This window comes from Bubalus bubalis, chromosome 17 (assembly GCF_019923935.1).
Source record: "Bubalus bubalis isolate 160015118507 breed Murrah chromosome 17, NDDB_SH_1, whole genome shotgun sequence".
In the NCBI taxonomy this organism is placed as follows: Eukaryota; Metazoa; Chordata; class Mammalia; order Artiodactyla; family Bovidae; genus Bubalus; species Bubalus bubalis.
The window spans coordinates 9,715,347-9,734,233 of record NC_059173.1 but is presented as its reverse complement, the minus strand read 5'-3'; the positions used below and the strand labels follow the sequence as shown (position 1 = coordinate 9,734,233).

Sequence of the window (18,887 nt, the reverse complement as noted above, 5' to 3'; positions counted from 1 at the left end):
AGACTTGGCTGTTACTATTTCAAGTAGCTTCTGCGTGAGCTGCCAAATGGGGAAGAGACCTGAAGAAGCCCTACTCTAGGGACTCACAGGGAGGGAAATTGTCTGACAGAAGGTCTTGGGCCAAGTGCCGGGGGTTGGGTTAAACCACTCTTGGGTCCAGATCTTAATCTCGCTGAGGAAATCAGGCTCCCGGTTGGCTGGAGCCAATGTGTCGGACCTTTCTCCATACTTAGTACCCCACGCCCCTCCACCACCCCCATAGAGGAAGAAAGAAAAGAGTTTTTCCAACATTTACTGGAATGCCTGTTGCCATAGCAATGGTGAGAGGTCAAGGCGGAACAGAGGCGAAACACGGAGGTCTGGAGCAGATGGCCTCTGCTGTCTAGCAACCAGAAATGGTAGGCACCTTACCAGTTATTTGGCCCAAGAGTCTTAGTTTTGTTTGTTGTTAACCACTTAATTAGTGAAAAACAAACCCACTTGTTTTTTGGCTTGGGCCTTAAGACTCCTTCTCCTGGGTTTTATTTTTTGGCCATGAGGCATGTGGGATCTTAGTTCCCTGACCAGGGTTTGAACCTGAGCCCCCTGCCTTGGAAGTGCCGAGTCTTAACCACTGGATCACCAGGGAAGCCCCTCTTGTGGGTTTTCTCATGGCTTCTACTTGACCTCCCACCTGTCGCTTCCTTAAACCTTGGTCCCTGACACGTCTCCTTTCTGTGCTGACGTGACTGTTCTTTCAGTCTCTGCACTGCACCCGCCCATCCAGCTCCATGGCTTCTCCCTGCCCAGGGTGCCTGCCTTCAGCAGAGGGGTCGTGGAGAAAGCGGGCACTTAAATGTATTGCCATAGCGACTGTTCATGAGACACTCCCTGGTGCCAGCACAGTGCTTTTCATTGCTGTTTTCGTCTCCTCTCAACCCCAGGAAAGACCAGTCACTGGCCTGACGTGTAAATAAGAAAACAAAGGCTCAGAGGGCATACGTGACCTACCCTGTGTTCTTTTAACATCGATGTATTACTTTTTTTTTTTGAGATGGAGTTTATTATTAAAATTTTTTTTTATTTTTTAAATTATGAAAGTATGATAAAACATTCACAGGAAACTTGGAAAATACAGAACAAGGTTACATATCATTCTATATATTACAATTATCTATTTAAGTAGATAAATTTAAGATTTTTAGTTGGTGTTTCAGTATCAAACTCTCAAAAATTAATAGAATGAATATACAGAGAAGTAGAAGGATATACTAGACTTGAAAAGCACTATGAACCAGTTCCACATAATTGAGATTTTATACAGTATTCAAGTTCCCATAGACTGTAAACCAGGATACGCTGGAACATATCAAGGGACATAAAACATGATGTACTAGTTTTAAGAAGGAACCTTTTGAGGGTAGATAACTGAGGAAGCTGGGTGTTGGTTACACAGAGGTTTATTATATTATTCTTTCTCTGAAAAAGAAAAGTAACCTTTTAAGGCTTAGTGATACAAAGTGCAAAGGTACATTTAAAAATTTTATATGGGGTACAGGATGTAAAAAATATTCATCTGTCTTAGCCCTACCTCTTTAATCCCTAGAGGATAATACACATGTTTATGTTTGGTTTATATCTTCCATTTTATATGTATTTATATACTTATATGTACATATACAGTCCATGGAGTCACAAAAAGTCAGACACGACTGAAGCGACTGAACACGCATGCGTACACATATTTACATATGTGCTTATTTTGCACATGTGCAAATGTGCCTTTGAATTCCATTAAGGAATTACTGCAAACAGTATATGGTTAAGACTCCTTAGTTCCACTGCAGGGACTGCAGGTTCGATCCCTGGTTGGGAAACTAAGATCCTGTGTGCCATGTGGTACAAACCAAAATCCATATATGCACTTAAAATGCTGAAATTTCTGCCCTCAAGAAGACTACACAAATGTCTGCCCACCAGTCTTATGCTGTATGACTTTGGAATATACCATGAATCTTTTTTGGAAGCAGGTGGGATAAAAGTAATAAATGAATACTTAAACAGCCCTCAGCCAGGGAGAGAAGTGACTTGGGTACTAGGGAAATTACTAGCTCTCAGTTTCCCAGACCACAAGGCCCGCCTGCAGTCCCAGCCATGACCCGCGGGTTCAATGGATGCCACCTCAGGGAGGCAGCAGGAAGGAGGACTGAACTTCCCTGTCTCAGCAGAAAAAAGCCCTGTGATGTCCTGCTTACCTTGGCTGCACCAGCTCTGGGCCCCACCTGCCTGGCCTGATTTGAGGCCAACTGCCTGGCAACTCTGAGACTGTCCTGGAAAACAGCCACTGGCACAGCTCTCACAGGGAAGAAACTAACCCGCTGAAGGAGAGGGACCTGAAGAGGACTGAGTCGGGAAGAAAGGGAGGTCAGCCTCTCCACTCCTGTCTTCCCATGTTCTGGCCCAGGCAGACACGGGGGCTGTTGTTTAATGCAGTAAATCTCTATTTTCCTTTTTCCACCAAACGGAATGAGAAGATGTACTTTTCAAAAAACACTTTTTATTTAAGAGCCTTTTGACATACCTTAGGAAGATTCGGTGAGGAGAGGCTGATTGGAGTATACAGCCCTGATTTTTCCAACTCCTTTTTAAAAAAGAATAATTACAGATATTTTTTCTTTCTTTTTGGGGTGCTTGCTATTCTCCTAAAGACATAATCTTTTTAACCACAGTTTACAGATAGTGATCAGAAAGAGTACAGGCCTCAGCTCCCATATATGGCAGTATTTACTTAAATTTCTTTTTGAACAGAAAAAAGTGATCCAGTCTGAGGTAGCTTTCAAGTTTTTAAGAGATAATAAGGCTACTTTGACTTAGAATCTACCTTCCAGACACAGATCCAAAGTTATTTATTTCAAAGTAAACAAGCAGCCCGTGATCATGTGCTTGTTGTGATAGAATAGAAGCAGCTCAAGAGTGTTGAAAGAGAATATATCCCCCTTCAGTCCCTTCTAATACTCTGCTCCCCAATGGGAACCTCACTTAATACATTATATCCAAACCCCTTCCATTGCAGTCACATACAAATATTCATGTACTTTTAAATTTTAAGTGAATGGGATTATATGCCTTGTCCACCTCCCCCCCACAAACTTAATCTATCTTTGAGGTCTCTCCATACTAGTACATGGAGACCGATCTCAGTCTTTTTAACAGCTGTATGACATGAATAGATGCAACTGTAACTTACTGTAACTTTTCAGTGTTAGAATGGTCCCTCATCTTTGTGAATACATATCGGCTAAATTCCTGGATGTGGAATTGCAAATAAAGTGGTCAACACGCTTGTCATCATCCCTAAAAAGAGAAAAGCCGGGATCCAGGTAACTCGAGTTCTGGTGCTCCGAGAACAAAGATTCATGGAGCAAGTGATTGTGGAAAGTGGCTGTATGCTCACCCCCGCCCCACCCATCACCATCTTAGTGATTCACAATCAAGTAGCATATTAACATTTCGGGAAATTCTTCAGTAGCTACTTACTGCTGAGTAGTTTGAAAAGAATTGTTTGCAAAGGGAAAGAGCTTAATTCTCTGTACACATCTTAAAATTCCCTGAACTGTTTGAGAAGTCCCACCCAGGGTAGGGGGAAGAGGTGGGGGTGGGTAATCTCTCCAAGACAGGACAGTGTTTTGATAGGAACTTGACCACATACTGTTTCACCCTGCTGGGCAACTGAGGTGGAGTCAGGTTTGGATTTTATCCAGAAACCAGATGAGGCTTATCAGCTGCTCCCAAACCCCTCATATCAGGTTAGAGGACCCAGCAAGTCCTGCATAAATCCAGTCTTTTGAGGCTAACCGTAGAGAGATGGGTAGAGTTTCACTTTGGCCTGAGCTTAACAGGTGACATCAGCCTTGCAGACGCATTTTGCAGCACTCAGGCCGGGGGCCTTCCAACACAGAAGAAAGTGGATCCTGACTCGAGCAAAGGAGCCACCTGGGGTGTAAGAGGGCAGCGTCTTCCCCTCTCCCACTCACCTCCAGTTGACATAATGGTGAATTTCCAATTTTCAGTGCAGACGTTACCCCTGAAGCCTCTCTCCCACCCCCCAGACCTCTCCTGTGTACTCCTGCTACAGTTAGCAGTCTGGTTTTTCTTCTAGTTCATTCACACTAGGCTGGTCAAGAGGAAGGGCCATGTAGTGAATTATGTAGCTCACAGTCTTCCCCAACAAAGTGGGAGCTCTTCCATAGCACCGTGCTGTGCAAGCCTTCCTTCACTCATTCATTCATTGTCAGTCAGTCATTATTGAGCACCTGGTGCTTTCAAATTGTGCTGCTGGAGAAGACTCTTGAGAATCCCTTAGCAAGGAGATGAAACCAGCCAATCCTAAAGGAAATCAACCCTGAATATTTGTTGGAAAGACTGAAGCTTGAATACTTTGGCCACCTGATGCGAACAGTTGACTCATTGGAAAAGACCCTGAGGCTGGGAAAGATTGAGGGCAGGGGAGGGGTGCGACAGAGGATGAGATGGTTGGATAGCATCACCAACTCAATGGATATGAGTTTGAGCTAACTCCAGGAGGCAGTGAAGGACAGGAAAGCCTGGAGTGCTGCAGTCCATGGAGTCTCAGAGAGACATGACTTAGCCACTGAACAACAGGCATTAGCTCAGTTCAGTTCAGTCGCTCAGTCGTGTCTGACTCTTGGCAACACCATGGACCTCAGCCACGAGGCCTCCCTGTCCATCACCAACTCCTGGAGTTTACTCAAACTCATGTCCATTGAGTTGGCGATGCCATCCAACCATCTCATCCTCTGTCATCCCCTTCTTCTCCTGCCTTCAATGTTTCCCAGCATCAGGGTCTTTTCAAATGAGTTAGTTCTTCGCGTCAAGCGGCCAAAGGATTGGAGTTTCAGCTTCCACATCAGTCTTTCCAATGTATATTCAGGACTGATTTCCTTTAGGATGGACTGGTTGAATCTCCTTGCAGTCCAAGGGACTCTCAAGTGTCTTCTCCAACACCACAGTTCAAAAGCATCAATTCTTTGGTGCTCAGCTTTCTTTATAGGCTGCCCAAATACAGTGGTGAATACAGCAGACTCAATCCCTGCCCCCTTTCATATTCTTATATTCCTTGTAGCCCAGTTCAATGTCTAGCCCAAAGCCTGACGCAGTAGGGTTTAAGAATGGAAATCTAATCGGAGAGCTGCTTTTGCACAGCAAACCGTCTTAACTTACCTTGTAGACTGCAGATGAAACCACATTTTCTCAAGATGCCTTGTTTACATTTTATGTGCTAGAAAGTCATTTGACTGTACGAAATATATATTAGATGTTTGGGGTGACTTCGGGGGCCAAGTGGAGAGTCCGGGGTACTAACGTGGCGGCCCACCTGACTGGACCAGTGCTGGAGTCGGGGCTTGAGGGGGAGGGTGGGGGCGGGGGGCGCCAGCGACGAGGCTCGCAGGCCCCGCCCACCTCGGCCCCGCCTCCAGGTCCCAGCCCGGCCCCGCCCCCTCTCTCCATAGTTACGGCGCTGCGGAGGCGGCGGCCATCTTGGCGGCGGAGCGATGAGCGGGTCGAATTCGAAGGCTGCGGCCTTGGGGTCGGCCGTTGGGCCCGGGGGGCTGGTAACTGGCAAGGAAGAGAAGAAGAAGGCTGGCGGCGGCGTCCTGAACAGGCTCAAGGCGCGGCGGCAGGCGCCCCACCACGCGGCAGACGACGGCATCGGGGCAGCGGTCACGGAGCAGGAGCTGCTGGCTCTGGACACCATCCGGCCCGAGCACGTCCTGCGCCTCAGCCGGGTCACCGAGAGTGAGTGCGGGGCCGGCCGCGTCCTCCCCTCGGCGTCGGGCCGCCAGGCCCCCGGACCCCGTGTCGCCTTCCGCGGAGCCGGTCGCTCGCGGCTCGGCGGGCCGAGGGGGTCCACCCAGGCGCCCCCGACTGGCCAGGCCTCGCTGCCCACTGCTCCGCCCGACCGAGTCGGCGCTCCCCACCCTCACCTACACCTCAAGGGAATGGGTCCCCTTGAGCTCGACTGCCCTCCCCTGACTCCAGCCACGTCAGGCTTCCCTGTGGCCCGTCCCGGTTGGGCCCTCAGGCCCGGCCGACCGTACTCCTCCTCAGCTGGATCTCTTTGGGTGGGGACCCCCTGTCTTGGCTTCTTAACTAGCTCCTCCTGACCCTGGCAAGTGGGTCGCTGCCTCTCCCCGACTCCCTCAGCCCCCAGCTCGCTGCTATCAGAGAAGTTCCTGCTCAGCTTGGCCCCCTCGACCTGAGCCAGCTTCTGCTGCCCTCTGCCAGCCCAGACCCTACCTGCTTTCTCCGCGTTTCCCTCCACTCCGGCCCCCCGGACAGCCCCTCCTCGCTCCAGCCTGCCGTGGCTCCCTGCCTCGGCCCCCTGCCTCTTTTGGGTCCCAAGCGTTGCCCTCTTTGTGTGCAGGTAGGCTTTTCTTTCCTTAAGTACATTGCCGCGGAGTTTCTTGCCTCATTTATATGTATGTAATGTATATATTAATAAAGTTTCAGTTCCACGTATAAAACCTAAATGTGAATCCTGCTTCTGACACTTGATCTAGTGATTGATGAATATGTCAGAGTATCAGAGATGCATTTCTTGCATAGGATGCAACGGTTTTACACCTTTTATTGATTGAAGAAATACATAGCCCGCCCCCTGTCCTGGCTCTCCTCCCTCTTTCTGTTCTCTTCCAGGTCATCCTCTGACTTGATGCCCTTTCTCTTGCTGCTGTTTCCCCCTGAGTTTCCAGTCCATAGGTTAGATCCTGCTTGCCCAGCCCACCCACCTGCCCCATCCTCTGGACTTCTAACTTTGAAGCCCCAGCACCAGCTTGATGAATTAAGGCTGCTCTCCTTTTATCTGTTGACTTGCTTTGGTCCGCAGCTCAGGTGGCCCTCAGGAAGCTGGAGGCCATCCCAGTGATTTGAGGATGGCAGTTTGAGGCCTTGGTTCAACCTGTGTGAAATAGAATTCCCATCTTCTAAGACAGTTTTAATCTGATTCTGAGTATTGTCACGTGTCCGTTTTCAATCACTGTTTGCCTTGGGACTATCCTGAGTGTGGCTTTAGAAGGTCTTGCTCTTCTGTTTCATAGAAACATTGTGAAAAAGCTGCTTCTATTCCAACCCAGTTATCACCAGGGGTTCTGAAAGTACGGAAATGCTCACCACCTCACCTTTTCTCACCTCCTGCTTTCTCCTGATAGCAAGGATGAATCTAGCCGCTAGTGCCTGATGCTAACTGGCATGCTCAGAGGGCACTCAGGCCCTGTGTAGGAACTTGAGCTTGGTGCTGTTGTTTCAGAACACCTCTGCAGCTTCTTGGAGAAAGTCATAAGTCAGCTTGGTGACCTCTGGATTTTGTTACTTTTCTTAAAGTCTGTTCCGTTCAGCAGGATATTTATTGAGGCCCCTGTAAAGGTGCAGAACCAATATCAGTGCCTTGGGAAATTATGGAATAATCAGTAGCTCTCAATTTTGCCATCTTATCAGAGAGTCAGCTTGTAAAACATGAAACAGCGAACACAGCAGGCAGTATAAGATACAGTACCAAAGTGAAGTGTGGAGATGATGCTCTCAGGAGTCATGGTGGAAAGAAAGAAATGAAATCATCTTTGGTCAGCACTGTCTTGATTAACAGATGAAGCTATTGGCGGCTCCATCTCCCTTTGGCCTCATGCCCTCTCCAGCAAATCTGTCCTGCCACCTGGGTGGGTATGGCCCACCGCCTGGTTTTGTGCAGCCCACAATCCAAGAATGATTTTTACCTTTTCAAATGGTTGGGGAAAAAAATCTCTTGGGACACACGGTTATATAAAGTTTGTATTTTTTTGTCTGTAAATAGTTGTGTGACTGCATTTGTGCTACAGTGACGGAGTTGAGTAGTTCTGATAGTGACTGTGTGGCCTCAAAAACTAAGTTACTCATTTTCTGACCCTTCACAGAGAAAGTTGGCTGCTGTCTGCTTGTGATACGGTCAGCAAGCATGCACCACATTCACCACTGCGTGCGTGCGTGCGTGCTCGCTCAGTCGTGTCTGACTTTTGGGTCAGCATGTTTTTAAATGGATTTCTAAAAAAGTTCTGTTGTGTTGTGACTGCTGATGAAAGGTTTTTAGGTCATTTTTGAAGTGCTTCCAGAGAAATTCCCTTCTACCATCCCTGTTTCTAAGTGTTACGATAATCTTCCATCTAAACCAAGTCCGTGCACTTTCCTCCTTTCTTAGATCCCATAATTCTCTGCACGCAACTTTTGGCTATAACATAAGAGGAAGTTTTGGGGTATATTTTATGTAAGAAAAAAACAACCCGAGTTTGCTTCACAACTTGAGAAGGAAATGGTAGTTTTGAAGGATTATTTAACAGCATTGGTCTCTCTCTCTCTCTTTATTTTCAGATTATTTATGTAAACCTGAAGACAACATCTACAGTATTGATTTTACCCGCTTCAAAATTCGGGATTTGGAGACAGGGACAGTGCTTTTTGAAATTGCCAAACCTTGTGTTTCAGGTAGGTCTCAGTATCGCATCAACAGTAGTCAGTTGACTGTCGGAGCAAAGAGTCTTTGAGGCTTGAGTTTTTGTGTGCCATCGCATCCTGTATCACGGACGCCACAAGGCCTGCCTCTGAGCCGCCTCCTAAAGCCTGGCCTGCAGGTTTGAAGCTGTGCTTGCTGAGTATTTACTCTGCACTGGTTATCGGTTCCACAGTTTTCTGTTTACATCATCTCATGGAATCCTCACACCTCTGTGAGGAGTTATTATCTTTATCTTCCAGATAAGGAAACAGGCCCAGAATTTCCAAGTGACTTTCCTAAGGTCCCATGCTCTTTGATCTGACCGCGTCACCTCCACTTAAGAAGGAATCCTTGAAATGAAAGTATAATGAGGAAAGCCTGCTCGAGCCTTGAGTCGTGGGGACACTCTGGAAGGGCCATAGGGAGGCTTCCAGTCCACATCATGAGGCAGTTTCTTTCTCTTCTCACGCCCTTTCCATTGAATAGTGTCTCAGATTTCTAGTTAGTCCCGGTTTGGATTTTAATCTCCAGCATTTTCTGCATGACCAGAAGGCCCAGGCCTGTGAACTCATTTGCTTGGGACCCCTTCAGTTAGCCTTGAATGAATACTGCTTGTGCTTGTGATGTGGTTCCAGGGCAGTTCATTTCTGACTAGGCGACCACGTGTAGGTCCGGGGAGCATGTCCCTGGAGATTGAGCGCCCCCTGGAGTTTGTTTTTAGAACACCAGCCCAGATAGTCCAGCGTTGCAGCCACAGTCTGTGTTAATGACTCTTTGCCAAGCTTTTCGCATCTATTTGCTATTCAGAAGGAGCCTTTAATTTTGCTAAGACAGCTGTTAGTAACCAAGTAAGTCAAAGGCTTTCATGAAAAAGTCTCAGCCAGACTAAAGCATCTGTCTCCTGACCCCACTTGAGATTCCTTGCTGATTGACCCCACTTGAGATTCCTTGCTGATTGACCCCACTTGAGATTCCTTGCTGATTGACCCCACTTGAGATTGCCGCCATAATCCCGGACTGACCAGGGCACTAAAGGCTCGAGCTGGTAGGTGCTTATCTTGTATTGGGAGGGTCGGGGCCACCTAGTTTCCTGGGTCTGTACCATTCGCATCTCTAAGCTTCCCGTCCTTAGATGTTAAGATGTTCCCAGGACCCAGGGAACACCAGGGCTACTTCCGGTGTATGGATTTGGATGAGACAGGACTGAGAGTAGTCATTTCAGTACAAAACTGAACTGTCACCCGAAGGTCAGCATCAGACACTGTAAAAATACCTTGATTTTCAGCCTGTCCAGCCTTTAAGGATCTTGATTCACTAAGGTGCACGCCGAACCGGAGCCCTCCTGCAGCACTTTTCTGATGAGCTCAAATCCTGGGGAAGATCTGCTCTATGTTTCTTTCTGAATCCCATAGTTGGAGCCAGGCCTCTGGAGTCTAGTTTTAAACTCTCACTCAGTCTGGCTGTCCACTGCTCTTGGGATATTTGATGCTAAAAAAGACTTCTCTTATTGTATTGGTCAGCCTAGACCTGGAAAAAAATGCTCTTGCTGGACACTGGGTGGCTGCTAGAGAGGGCGCTAACTCCTGGTTCACATTAGAATGTCTGCCAGTTCCTTTTGGGTTCAGGAATGGGCTAGACCAGAGCCCATCATTGCTGGTGTGGACCGTCTTCTTTCTTGGGTCCCACATGTTGGTTCATGGCCCATCTGCTTCATGCTTCACTCTTTCCCAGATGGTCAGTGTTGGGCCTGATATGGCCTGGAATAGGCAGTAATCCAAGGAGGTGCAGTTCCCCAAGGCTGAAGGTCACTGTCTTTCATTTAAATAGCAGAATTATTTCTAGGGATTTGTCTTCGCTATGTCAGAAATTTCTGCATTCTTTGGAGGTGCCTTCTCGATAGTTTCAACTTTTGCAGCCTCCTTATTTTGCTTAGCAGCAAGCACATTAACTTGGTCAACAGCTGACCTGGTCTGTAAAGCACAGACCACTTCAGGGGCCTGGTACCCAGCTGGTGTTTCAGGCTTCAGCGTTAGGACATGGCCCAAGGCCTCAGGTTATATAAATGGCAAATAGCCTCATGTTTAAGAATAGGCCTCGAGTCTGATGGGCCTGGATCCACATCCTTGCTCTCTTCACAGATTGTGTGTTTTTTTTATAAATTGAAAGTTCATGGCAGTTTTGTATTGAGTAAGTCTGTTGGCTCCATTTTTTCAACAACATTAAAAAAAATTTTTTTTTAATTTATTGTTGATTTACAGTGTTGTGTTAGTTTCTGGTATATAGTTATACATATATATTTTTTCATTTTCTTTCCCATTATGGTTTATTACAGGATATTGTATGTAGCAGCATTATTTATATTTTGCTATGTCACATGGCTTTGTAGGATCTTAGTTCCCTGACCAGGGATCCAACCCATGCCCCCTGCAGTGGAACCACAGAGTCCTAACCCCTGGACCATCAGGGAATTCTCGGCAGCGTTATTTTCATTTTAAATTTTTTTTAATATTTATATTTATTCAATTTACTTATTTGGCTGCTCTGAGTCTTAGTTGTGGCATGTGGGATCTAGTTCCCTGACCAGGGATTCAACCCTGGAGTTTTGATTGAAGACTGGGGGGAGTTTGGGCCCGTAAGCTCACCTCTCTGGGTCTGTAAAGTGGAGATAAAATGAAGACAACACCTCCAGGGTTGTTAGGACCCTGTGAGGTGTGCAGGATGGAGCCAAGAATCTCAGCAGGTGCTCAGTGAGCACAGCCGTCCTGCTGCGGGTGTCGGTATCCCCGACTAGTCGTGCTCTTTGCTGAGCCGGCGTTCTGTGTGCCCTTTCAGACCAGGAGGAGGAAGAGGACGAGGAAGGGGAGGCAGGCGGAGATGTGGACGTCAGCGCAGGCCGCTTCGTCCGCTACCAGTTCACACCAGCGTTTCTCCGCCTCCGCACCGTGGGCGCCACGTGAGTCCCGGTATCTCCTGAGGGGAGTACCTTCTTCTGGTTCACAGAGAAGAATGTCCTCTGTTGGGTTGGGGTTGGCTCTAGCGGAGGGAGGAGGCAACAAAGCCGGGCTCACGGAGATTGTGTTTCGCAGGGTGGAGTTCACCGTGGGAGACAAACCTGTGTCAAACTTCCGGATGATCGAGCGGCACTACTTCCGGGAACGCCTGCTGAAAAATTTTGACTTTGATTTCGGCTTCTGCATCCCCAGCAGCAGGAACACTTGCGAGCACATCTATGAGTTTCCCCAACTTTCTGAGGATGTCAGTATGTATCCCCCGACTTGTGCAACGTTCTGGATCTTTCAGCTTAGCAGGAGTGGACCTTGAAGTGAAATCCATCTGGTCTGGCGATCTCGTTGGCAGAGAAACAGGGATGTGATGGGTCTCGAGTCACTTGCACTCAGGCTTCTCGTTTCCTTTCGCTCCTGTCTCGTGTTTCACACTCTGGCTCTGCTGGCAGCGGGACTCTGAAGTTGTTAATACAGGCCATCCTTTAAGAAGCGTGTGTGGGGAAGGGTGTGATGGAGGGAGATGAGAGGAGACCCCGACCCTCCCCGGGGTGCCCATTCCATACACAGCCAGTCACGGTTTCACTGTTCTGAACCCCAGTTCCTGCTCAGCACTGCACTGGCCCTTTGCTTCCTCCTCAATCAGAGCTATGGTGAAACTGAGCTGAGTGGGATTCTCAATCTGAGGACCACCTCTTTCTCATTCTCTGCCAGTAGAAGGGTCATGAGATAAACTGTCAGAATAGATCAGGCAGGAAATAGCGAGCTGGTCGAGGTCTGGGAGCAGGAGTGACAGAATGGAAACAAGGTCTTAGGAAGAGATACGGGGAGGAAGACCTGGGGGAGGCACCAAGCAGGGAAGGCCAGGCCAGGGAGGAGATGGACTCGATGACAGGACGAACAGGCTGTGTAGTCGTGTGGCTTCCATCTGGCTCTTTCACATTAGCATCGCCTGTGAGTCGTGAGGGTAAGTTGTTCTGGAGCAATGAGGATACAATGGGATCTGTGAGTAGTGGTGGAGTTTAGTTGAATTGTGGGCAAGGGTCTACATACGCTGAGCAGTTTTCTCAGAGTCCCAGATCCTTGAAAGTGGTGTTTTCTGACAAGTGCTCTGTGCTGTGCAGCAGTGCTATTCACAGGTAAAGTGAGGATTGATGAGGAGTGGGCAGGGTGTCAACTGCATCCGCTATCATGATCCTGTTTTTATAAAGCCTGCTCCCCAAGCTGGGCTGGAATTGTTGATACTTGCAAGAGAAGATTAAGTACAGCATTTCCAGTTTTTTATCAAAGGCCAGCCATCTAACTTTCTCTCCTTGAAACCAGATAAGCTAAAAGAGGATGGGGGTCAGTCCTCTGGATGTGAGCTAAATAATGTCGGTGAGTTCAAAGAACTTGAAGCAGTCAACGCACCTTTTGAGAACTGGGGTCAGCGACAGCGTTTCCTCCAGAGGATTCAGAATAGCGCCTGATGACTCAGAATCAACCAGGGGTGGTGGCTCGCAGGTCCCTTGACCCTCCATTTATAGTTAAAGACCTGGGGCAGCTGCCTCAACACACAGAAAATTCAAGTCTGGGTCCCAGGACAGGCTTGCCTTTGCAGGATCGTTGGCAAGTTAATACCACGCGCCATCTCTGGAGAAGACACCTTGCCCCCTGCACTCACACACACCTAGGATCCCTTTGTGGTAGGGGTGCCTGTGGGTGGGCCCAGTGACGCACCGCTTTCTAAATTTGGACCAGAATGTCTGGACGTGGGGGCCAGAAGCACCAATCAGTCAGCTGCTTTGATGCATGTTGGCAGACGGGCGAGCTCCTCTCCCTAGGGTTCTGACTGAGCACCAGGCTGATGATGGCCACGGAGGGCCAGGCCCAGCGCTGGTGGCCTCCTGCTGTGGAAGTGGATGGCACGCACCGTTTGGGGGCCTCTGTGGTCCCAGGTCTCCCTGTTCTCCAGGCCTAGCTTCCTCTGTTCTGACCTCATTATTCTGATAGCACATGCTCACATTTTCAGGAAGGGCTGGTTTATGCACTTTTGTGTGTGGGTGCTCAGCCATGCCCAACTCTTTGCAACCCCATGGACTGTAGCCCCACCGGACTCCTCTGTCCTTGGGATTTCCTAGGCAAGAACACTGGAGTGGGTTACCATTTCCTCCTCCAGGGGATCTTCCTGACCCAGGGATCAGACCTGCGTCTCTTGTGTCTCCTGCATTGGCCAGCGGGTTCTTTACCACTGAGTTACCTGGGAATTTAGAGGGGATGCTGAGTTTTTCCCCACCTGGTCCACAGGACAGACTCACATATAACTCTGCATTTTTTTCCTTCTAACTTGTAGTTCGTCTGATGATTGAAAATCCCTATGAGACCCGTTCTGACAGCTTTTACTTCGTCGACAACAAGCTGATAATGCACAACAAGGCCGACTATGCCTATAATGGGGGCCAGTAGCAGCGGCCGGAGCAGATGGGGAGGTGCTTTGCTGTGGCCTGAGGTCCTGGCGCACGGAGGTGGTTGAAGCTGCTGTCTGTTGACACATATCTGGAACGTGGCCTCCGGAAGCCGAGGCTGGGGTGGCAGTTTCCTGTGCTCCAAGAGAGGTGCCAAGCAGTGCTGTGTCTCTTCCCCCTGTATTTTTCCCTCCCTTTTCCCCCTGCCCCTTAGGTTGCAGAGGTAGTCAAACTTAGAATAAGACTCCTGGAATCCAGATAGAAAGAAAGTTCATTTCCCCGGCTCCTTCAGGATGTCCTGATGAGCCTGGGTCTCTGCAGGCACAGCCGTGCCAGGGAGAGAAAGCTCTTCTATAGCTTCAGGGGCCCTCTGTGAAGCTGAGACCCCTCCCTCACCTGCAGGGCCGCCATCAGCACACTCAGACCTCAGCCTGAGCATCGTCCTTAACCTGCTGGAGAGGACCTTGAACGGAGTGGAGCAGAGGATGGGGCCAGGAGTTGAGGCACGGGGATGGGCAAGGCTGCCGAACCTAGGGAGCCCTTACCTGTCTGACTTCCGGGATCTTGACTGCTCCTCCTGGCGCACCCCCGAGGTTTCAGCCTGGCCGTGCCTTCCCGTTCTCCTTCCAGACAGAAGATGAGCTTGCTCTGCTTTTCCTAGCTCCTGCCTTTTGAGTTTCTCCTGAAATCGAATGTGTCCGTTTTCTCTCTGGGAACTGTAGTGTCGCTCGAGGCCAGCACAGGCCTTGTTGTATTCTGGTTTTTTATTTCTAGGCTTGTGGGGAGGTTTTACAAAATGTCAGGGGTGCTCCCAGCGTACCTGATGTGTGGCTGGACTTCTCTGAGTACTGATCAGGCTCCCATGGCTCCTCTGGATCTTGTCCTCTCTGCTTTTGTACTGAAGCTGCTCTGGAACCATCCTGGCCGGTCCCACCTGAGTAAGGCGGATTCTGGTCCTGTGGACCGCTAGTCGGAAGGTCTCGGTGTTGGGAAAAGGTGGAAATGGGCTGAGGTGGCCTGGCAGAGACATGTGTTCTCCAAAACGTGTCTATTTGTACTTCCCTCAGGCCCTCATTGGATGGACTTGCCCCGCCTTAGTTCCCTAACCACTGTCTGTGTGGGTGGATTCAGCTGCTCAGGCCTAACTCCTGTCCTTATGCTGAGATTTTTGCCGTGGCCAGGGCTCAACATTCATAGGAAGGTCGCAGTAGGAAGTGCCCAGGCATGTGGTACCTCTGACAGGAGCACCGTCTCCCCGGTGTTGGGGAGAAAGGCCGGGCGGGGCCAGCAGAGGAGGGCCCACGCTGTGCCGCAGGTGGACCTGGCCTTTCGCTGCCCCGTGTTGCACCCTGTTTGGTTTCTAGAGCGTGAGTGGCCTTGAACTTTGGTCCAGCGCTTTGTGCCAGGCCAGAGTCTGGGCTGTGCCGGAGGCCGGCAACTTGCTCACTGAGAGCACCCTGGTTGATTCAGGGTGCTGGCCCTGCACCCAGCTCCCGAGGGAGGAAGAAACTGGACTCCCTGCAGGGCAGGCTGCTCACCCCAGACCTGATGAGCCCCAAAACTGGAGTCGGCTGCAAATCCAGGTGCCTTAGGCGTGGCTCCTTCCCGTCCCCGGCGGACGGACGTTGGCACTGCCTCTTCACCTTCTCTCTCACTGGGGCACCTTCAACAGATCTGTGTTCATTGGGCTTTGGAGCAACCCCTTCTCTCTGCGACAAGCCCACTCGGGAGAGTTTCCACTATTTGATGTTTAATTATTATCTAGGAAATGGTTTGGAGCTGTCCAGAACTCTGCTCAGGAGAGCATGTCCCAGGCAGACCCTGTCTTGTGGGCTCGTGGGCTGTCCCTCAGCTGCAGTGTTAGCGGTCACTGGGAGGAGGGCAGGGGGAGGCGGGTGTTCTGGCTTGAGTGCTGCACCCTATTCCCAGGAGCTTGCCTTAGTTCCACTGGAGACCACTGTGAGGCAGGATAGGGGTCGGTCCCCTTCTGCACTTGAAGGTTTGGTGTCTGTACCTGGGACTCCAGATTCTTGTGTCCAGCTACTCAGGAAACCTTGAGGACCCTCTGGGGTGTTGACTAGGATAAGCCTGAAGTTCACCCTTCTGTACCCGAACTGGGGAGAGAATTGGAAATTATACTTTATCTGAAAGTTGCTGAACTCATCAGAAGCTGAATCAGGAGGCCGTGGCGTTGAGAAATCTGGACTGTGGGCCGCAGTTACCTGTGGGCACTGGAGCAGCCGGCCAGAAACTGCCTGCCGGGGAGACACGCCCTCCCTCTCTTCAGACCTGGCACTGGCGAGGCAGCTCCTGGAGGGAACACATCCAAGCAGACCAGCTCACCCAGCTGTGGCCAGAGGGCTGCCGCCTGCATCCCTCCTTCCTTCTCGCTCCTGTCCTTCTGCCCTGGAGGCTCCTGGGAGAGCACCTTTCTTTTCCTGTGGCGCCTTTGGGCTGAGATGCCCTTTTAGCTTCTGCAGAGAAGACCATGGTTTATTTTATTCTGTGTTTTAAAGAGTAAACAGGAAATAAGTAAAAGTCGTTCTGGGATTAAGTAGGTCATCCTCTCCTCATATATCAGCTCATAGCTGTCTCGCAGGGAATGCAAGTATTCAGGGCTTTGCAGGACTTCCTGAAGGGACTCACAGTATGGACCACCCGATTCTCAAATAACGGGCAGTGATTTGGGGGTCTTAGAGCTCTCCTTAGACTGAAGAGTCTTGATGCGGCACTAGCTGGGGGGATCTTCAACTTGTTTTTTTAGTCGAAGTGGGACTCACTTCTGGAACAGCGTTAATAGGCTGTGTCCAGTGTACCAGTTGGGTGTCTTGCTCTGGTGTGTCTTGCCACCCTCATCCTCTCAGTTGAGTACTCCCAGTGTTCTCTTAGTTTTTTGCTGTAAAGTCACTTTCTTCCTGGTGGCCGTTGTCACTTCCTGGTGGCCATTGTCACTATGATGTCAGATTGGGGAATGGGGACCATTCTCAGAATTATAGCACAGACTCAGTGTCTGTGGGTGAGGACCCCTGATGCAGAGGATGCCAGTCTACCCGGTGAAGGAACCTAAGCGTTGATCCTGTTTCTCACATTCCATGTCACGGAACGTCTTAGGCATAAGAAGGATCTGATGGAGGTGGATTTACCCCTTGTTGTGTACAAAGGATCACGTAAAGTCGTTGAACTTGTGAAAGTCTATTTTTTTCCCCTGTAAATCTATTTTTCACAGAATATAAGAAACGTCAATGACCAAATCTGTCCTTCCTCCCTTTCCCCTTCACCTAAGATCCTTGTTCCAGTTTCTATTGTCTTTGTGTCCAAAGTAAACTAGGTGACTTATTTGTATAAAATGTTATTTTGCCACAAGAGACAGTAATAAAAGAAAGATTTTCACAGTATGTGTGCTCTCTCCTGACTGGGCCTCTTGCTTTGCAGGGGGAGTAGGTATGGAGTGGGGGTGGGTTCTGAGTTTCTTTACGTGGCCGTTCTGTAAACCTTTCTGGTTTAAAGGGTAGCCCTGGTTTCTAGAGTGATAGGACACAGTATTGTGCGTTAGGTTTCATGTGTCTTTGCTTTACAATTTAATGAAATGGTTTGAGAATTTTACATGCATATGTATTTTAAAGTTAGGTTCATTGAGGTGTGTTTTAACCATACCTCATCTAAGAGTCAATTCAACCCATTTAAGAGTATGGTTTGATGAGTTTGATAAATGGATACCTGATCACAGTCATGATAAAGGATGTTTCCATCACCTCGGAAAGTTTCCTCAAGTTCCTGGTGTCTGCAGCCAGTTCCCTCCCTCCACCCAACCCCTTGCAACCAACTTCTGATTCCTATCTTTTTTGGAAAACTTGCATATTTTTAATATAAAACTTACATACATGTTTAAGGTCACAAACGATGCAAGTTAAAAATAACTCTGGTTTAGACAGTTTGTGGCACCTGAAGGTCTGTTGGCCTCTGCCTACAAACACTCATTGATTTTCCCCTTCTCTTCCCCCTTTTCTTCTACCAAGGGCTGGTGCCCAGGTGCAGTAGTAAAAGGTATGGAAGCCTCAGAGGAGCAGTTGCCAAGGACAGTAAATGTAGTGTCGGTTTAGAGGCTTTCTTTTGAATGCATTTCTTCTAAATGCAAATATAGAAGCATCAGCTCAGTGGACATGAATTTGAGCAAACTCTGGAATATAGTGGAGGACAGAGGAGCCTCGTGGGCACAGTCCATGGGGTTGCAAAGAACTGGACATGACTTAGTGACTTAAGGAAAAAAAATTTGAAAGACTGCCACATCTTTTAATAGATCTTCAGAAATCAGAGCAAGTTCTGGTTTCAGTCTCTGCTGGAGATAGACGCCTGGCTGAGTTAATGGGGGAAGAAAGGCAGCTGGAGGTACTGGGTTCCTGGGGGCATGTGGGCGGTGCTTGGAGCCTGTGGAAGTCTGACTCACACCTGGGCCCATGGAAGATGCTTGTCAGGCAAGAGAAATCGCTGTAATTTTGGGGCACAGGGTGAAGGGGTCCTGACTAAGGACAAAATGCAGGACATTAGGGCACAGCATTCAAGGCTCCCATTGGAGGGGTAGGTGGGGTTCTCTCCACAATTGGGAGTGAGAAGCAGGACCACAGAGGGACAGGGAAGCAGCAGTGTCACCCCGCCTTCACAACCTCCTAGCACCCCAACTCCTTATGCCAAGATAATGAGCAGCAGCGTAAGACCCTTGCCCCACTGGGCACTCACAGGCCAGTAGGGGACGTGATAAGATTTCAGATGCTACCTGCCAGAAATAAAGCAATGGGATGGAGAGCTTGCAAAGGGAAGCACCAGCCTCCTCAGGGAGGTGTTGATGGGAAGGAGTCTTCCCAGCGGAGGGAATGGTGACTGCAAAGGTCCTGAGGCAGGAAGCAGCTAGAGATCCTGGAGAAAAGC

At 49.1% G+C, this 18,887-nt stretch overlaps 1 protein-coding gene across 1 annotated transcript; it reads left to right on the top strand.

Moving 5' to 3' along the window:
- Nucleotides 1–5,500: 5,500 nt before the first annotated feature.
- On the top strand, nt 5,501–17,359 carry UNC119B (unc-119 lipid binding chaperone B). The gene is made up of 5 exons (XM_006052944.4): nt 5,501–5,796; nt 8,398–8,511; nt 11,351–11,471; nt 11,605–11,777; nt 13,853–17,359. The coding sequence occupies exons 1-5, from the start codon at nt 5,553–5,555 to the stop codon at nt 13,963–13,965; spliced, it is 765 nt and encodes a 254-aa protein (XP_006053006.1). The 5' UTR covers nt 5,501–5,552; the 3' UTR covers nt 13,966–17,359.
- Nucleotides 17,360–18,887: the final 1,528 nt, after the last annotated feature.

Excerpts from the sequence above, each read along its gene's own strand:
- UNC119B (XM_006052944.4), top strand. The coding sequence starts at position 5,553 with ATGAGCGGGTCGAATTCGAAGGCTGCGGCCTTGGGGTCGGCCGTTGGG. Across the intron at positions 5,797-8,397 it reads CCTCAGCCGGGTCACCGAGA|ATTATTTATGTAAACCTGAA; the intron begins GTGAGTGCGGGG and ends CTTTATTTTCAG. Across the intron at positions 11,778-13,852 it reads CCAACTTTCTGAGGATGTCA|TTCGTCTGATGATTGAAAAT; the intron begins GTATGTATCCCC and ends TCTAACTTGTAG.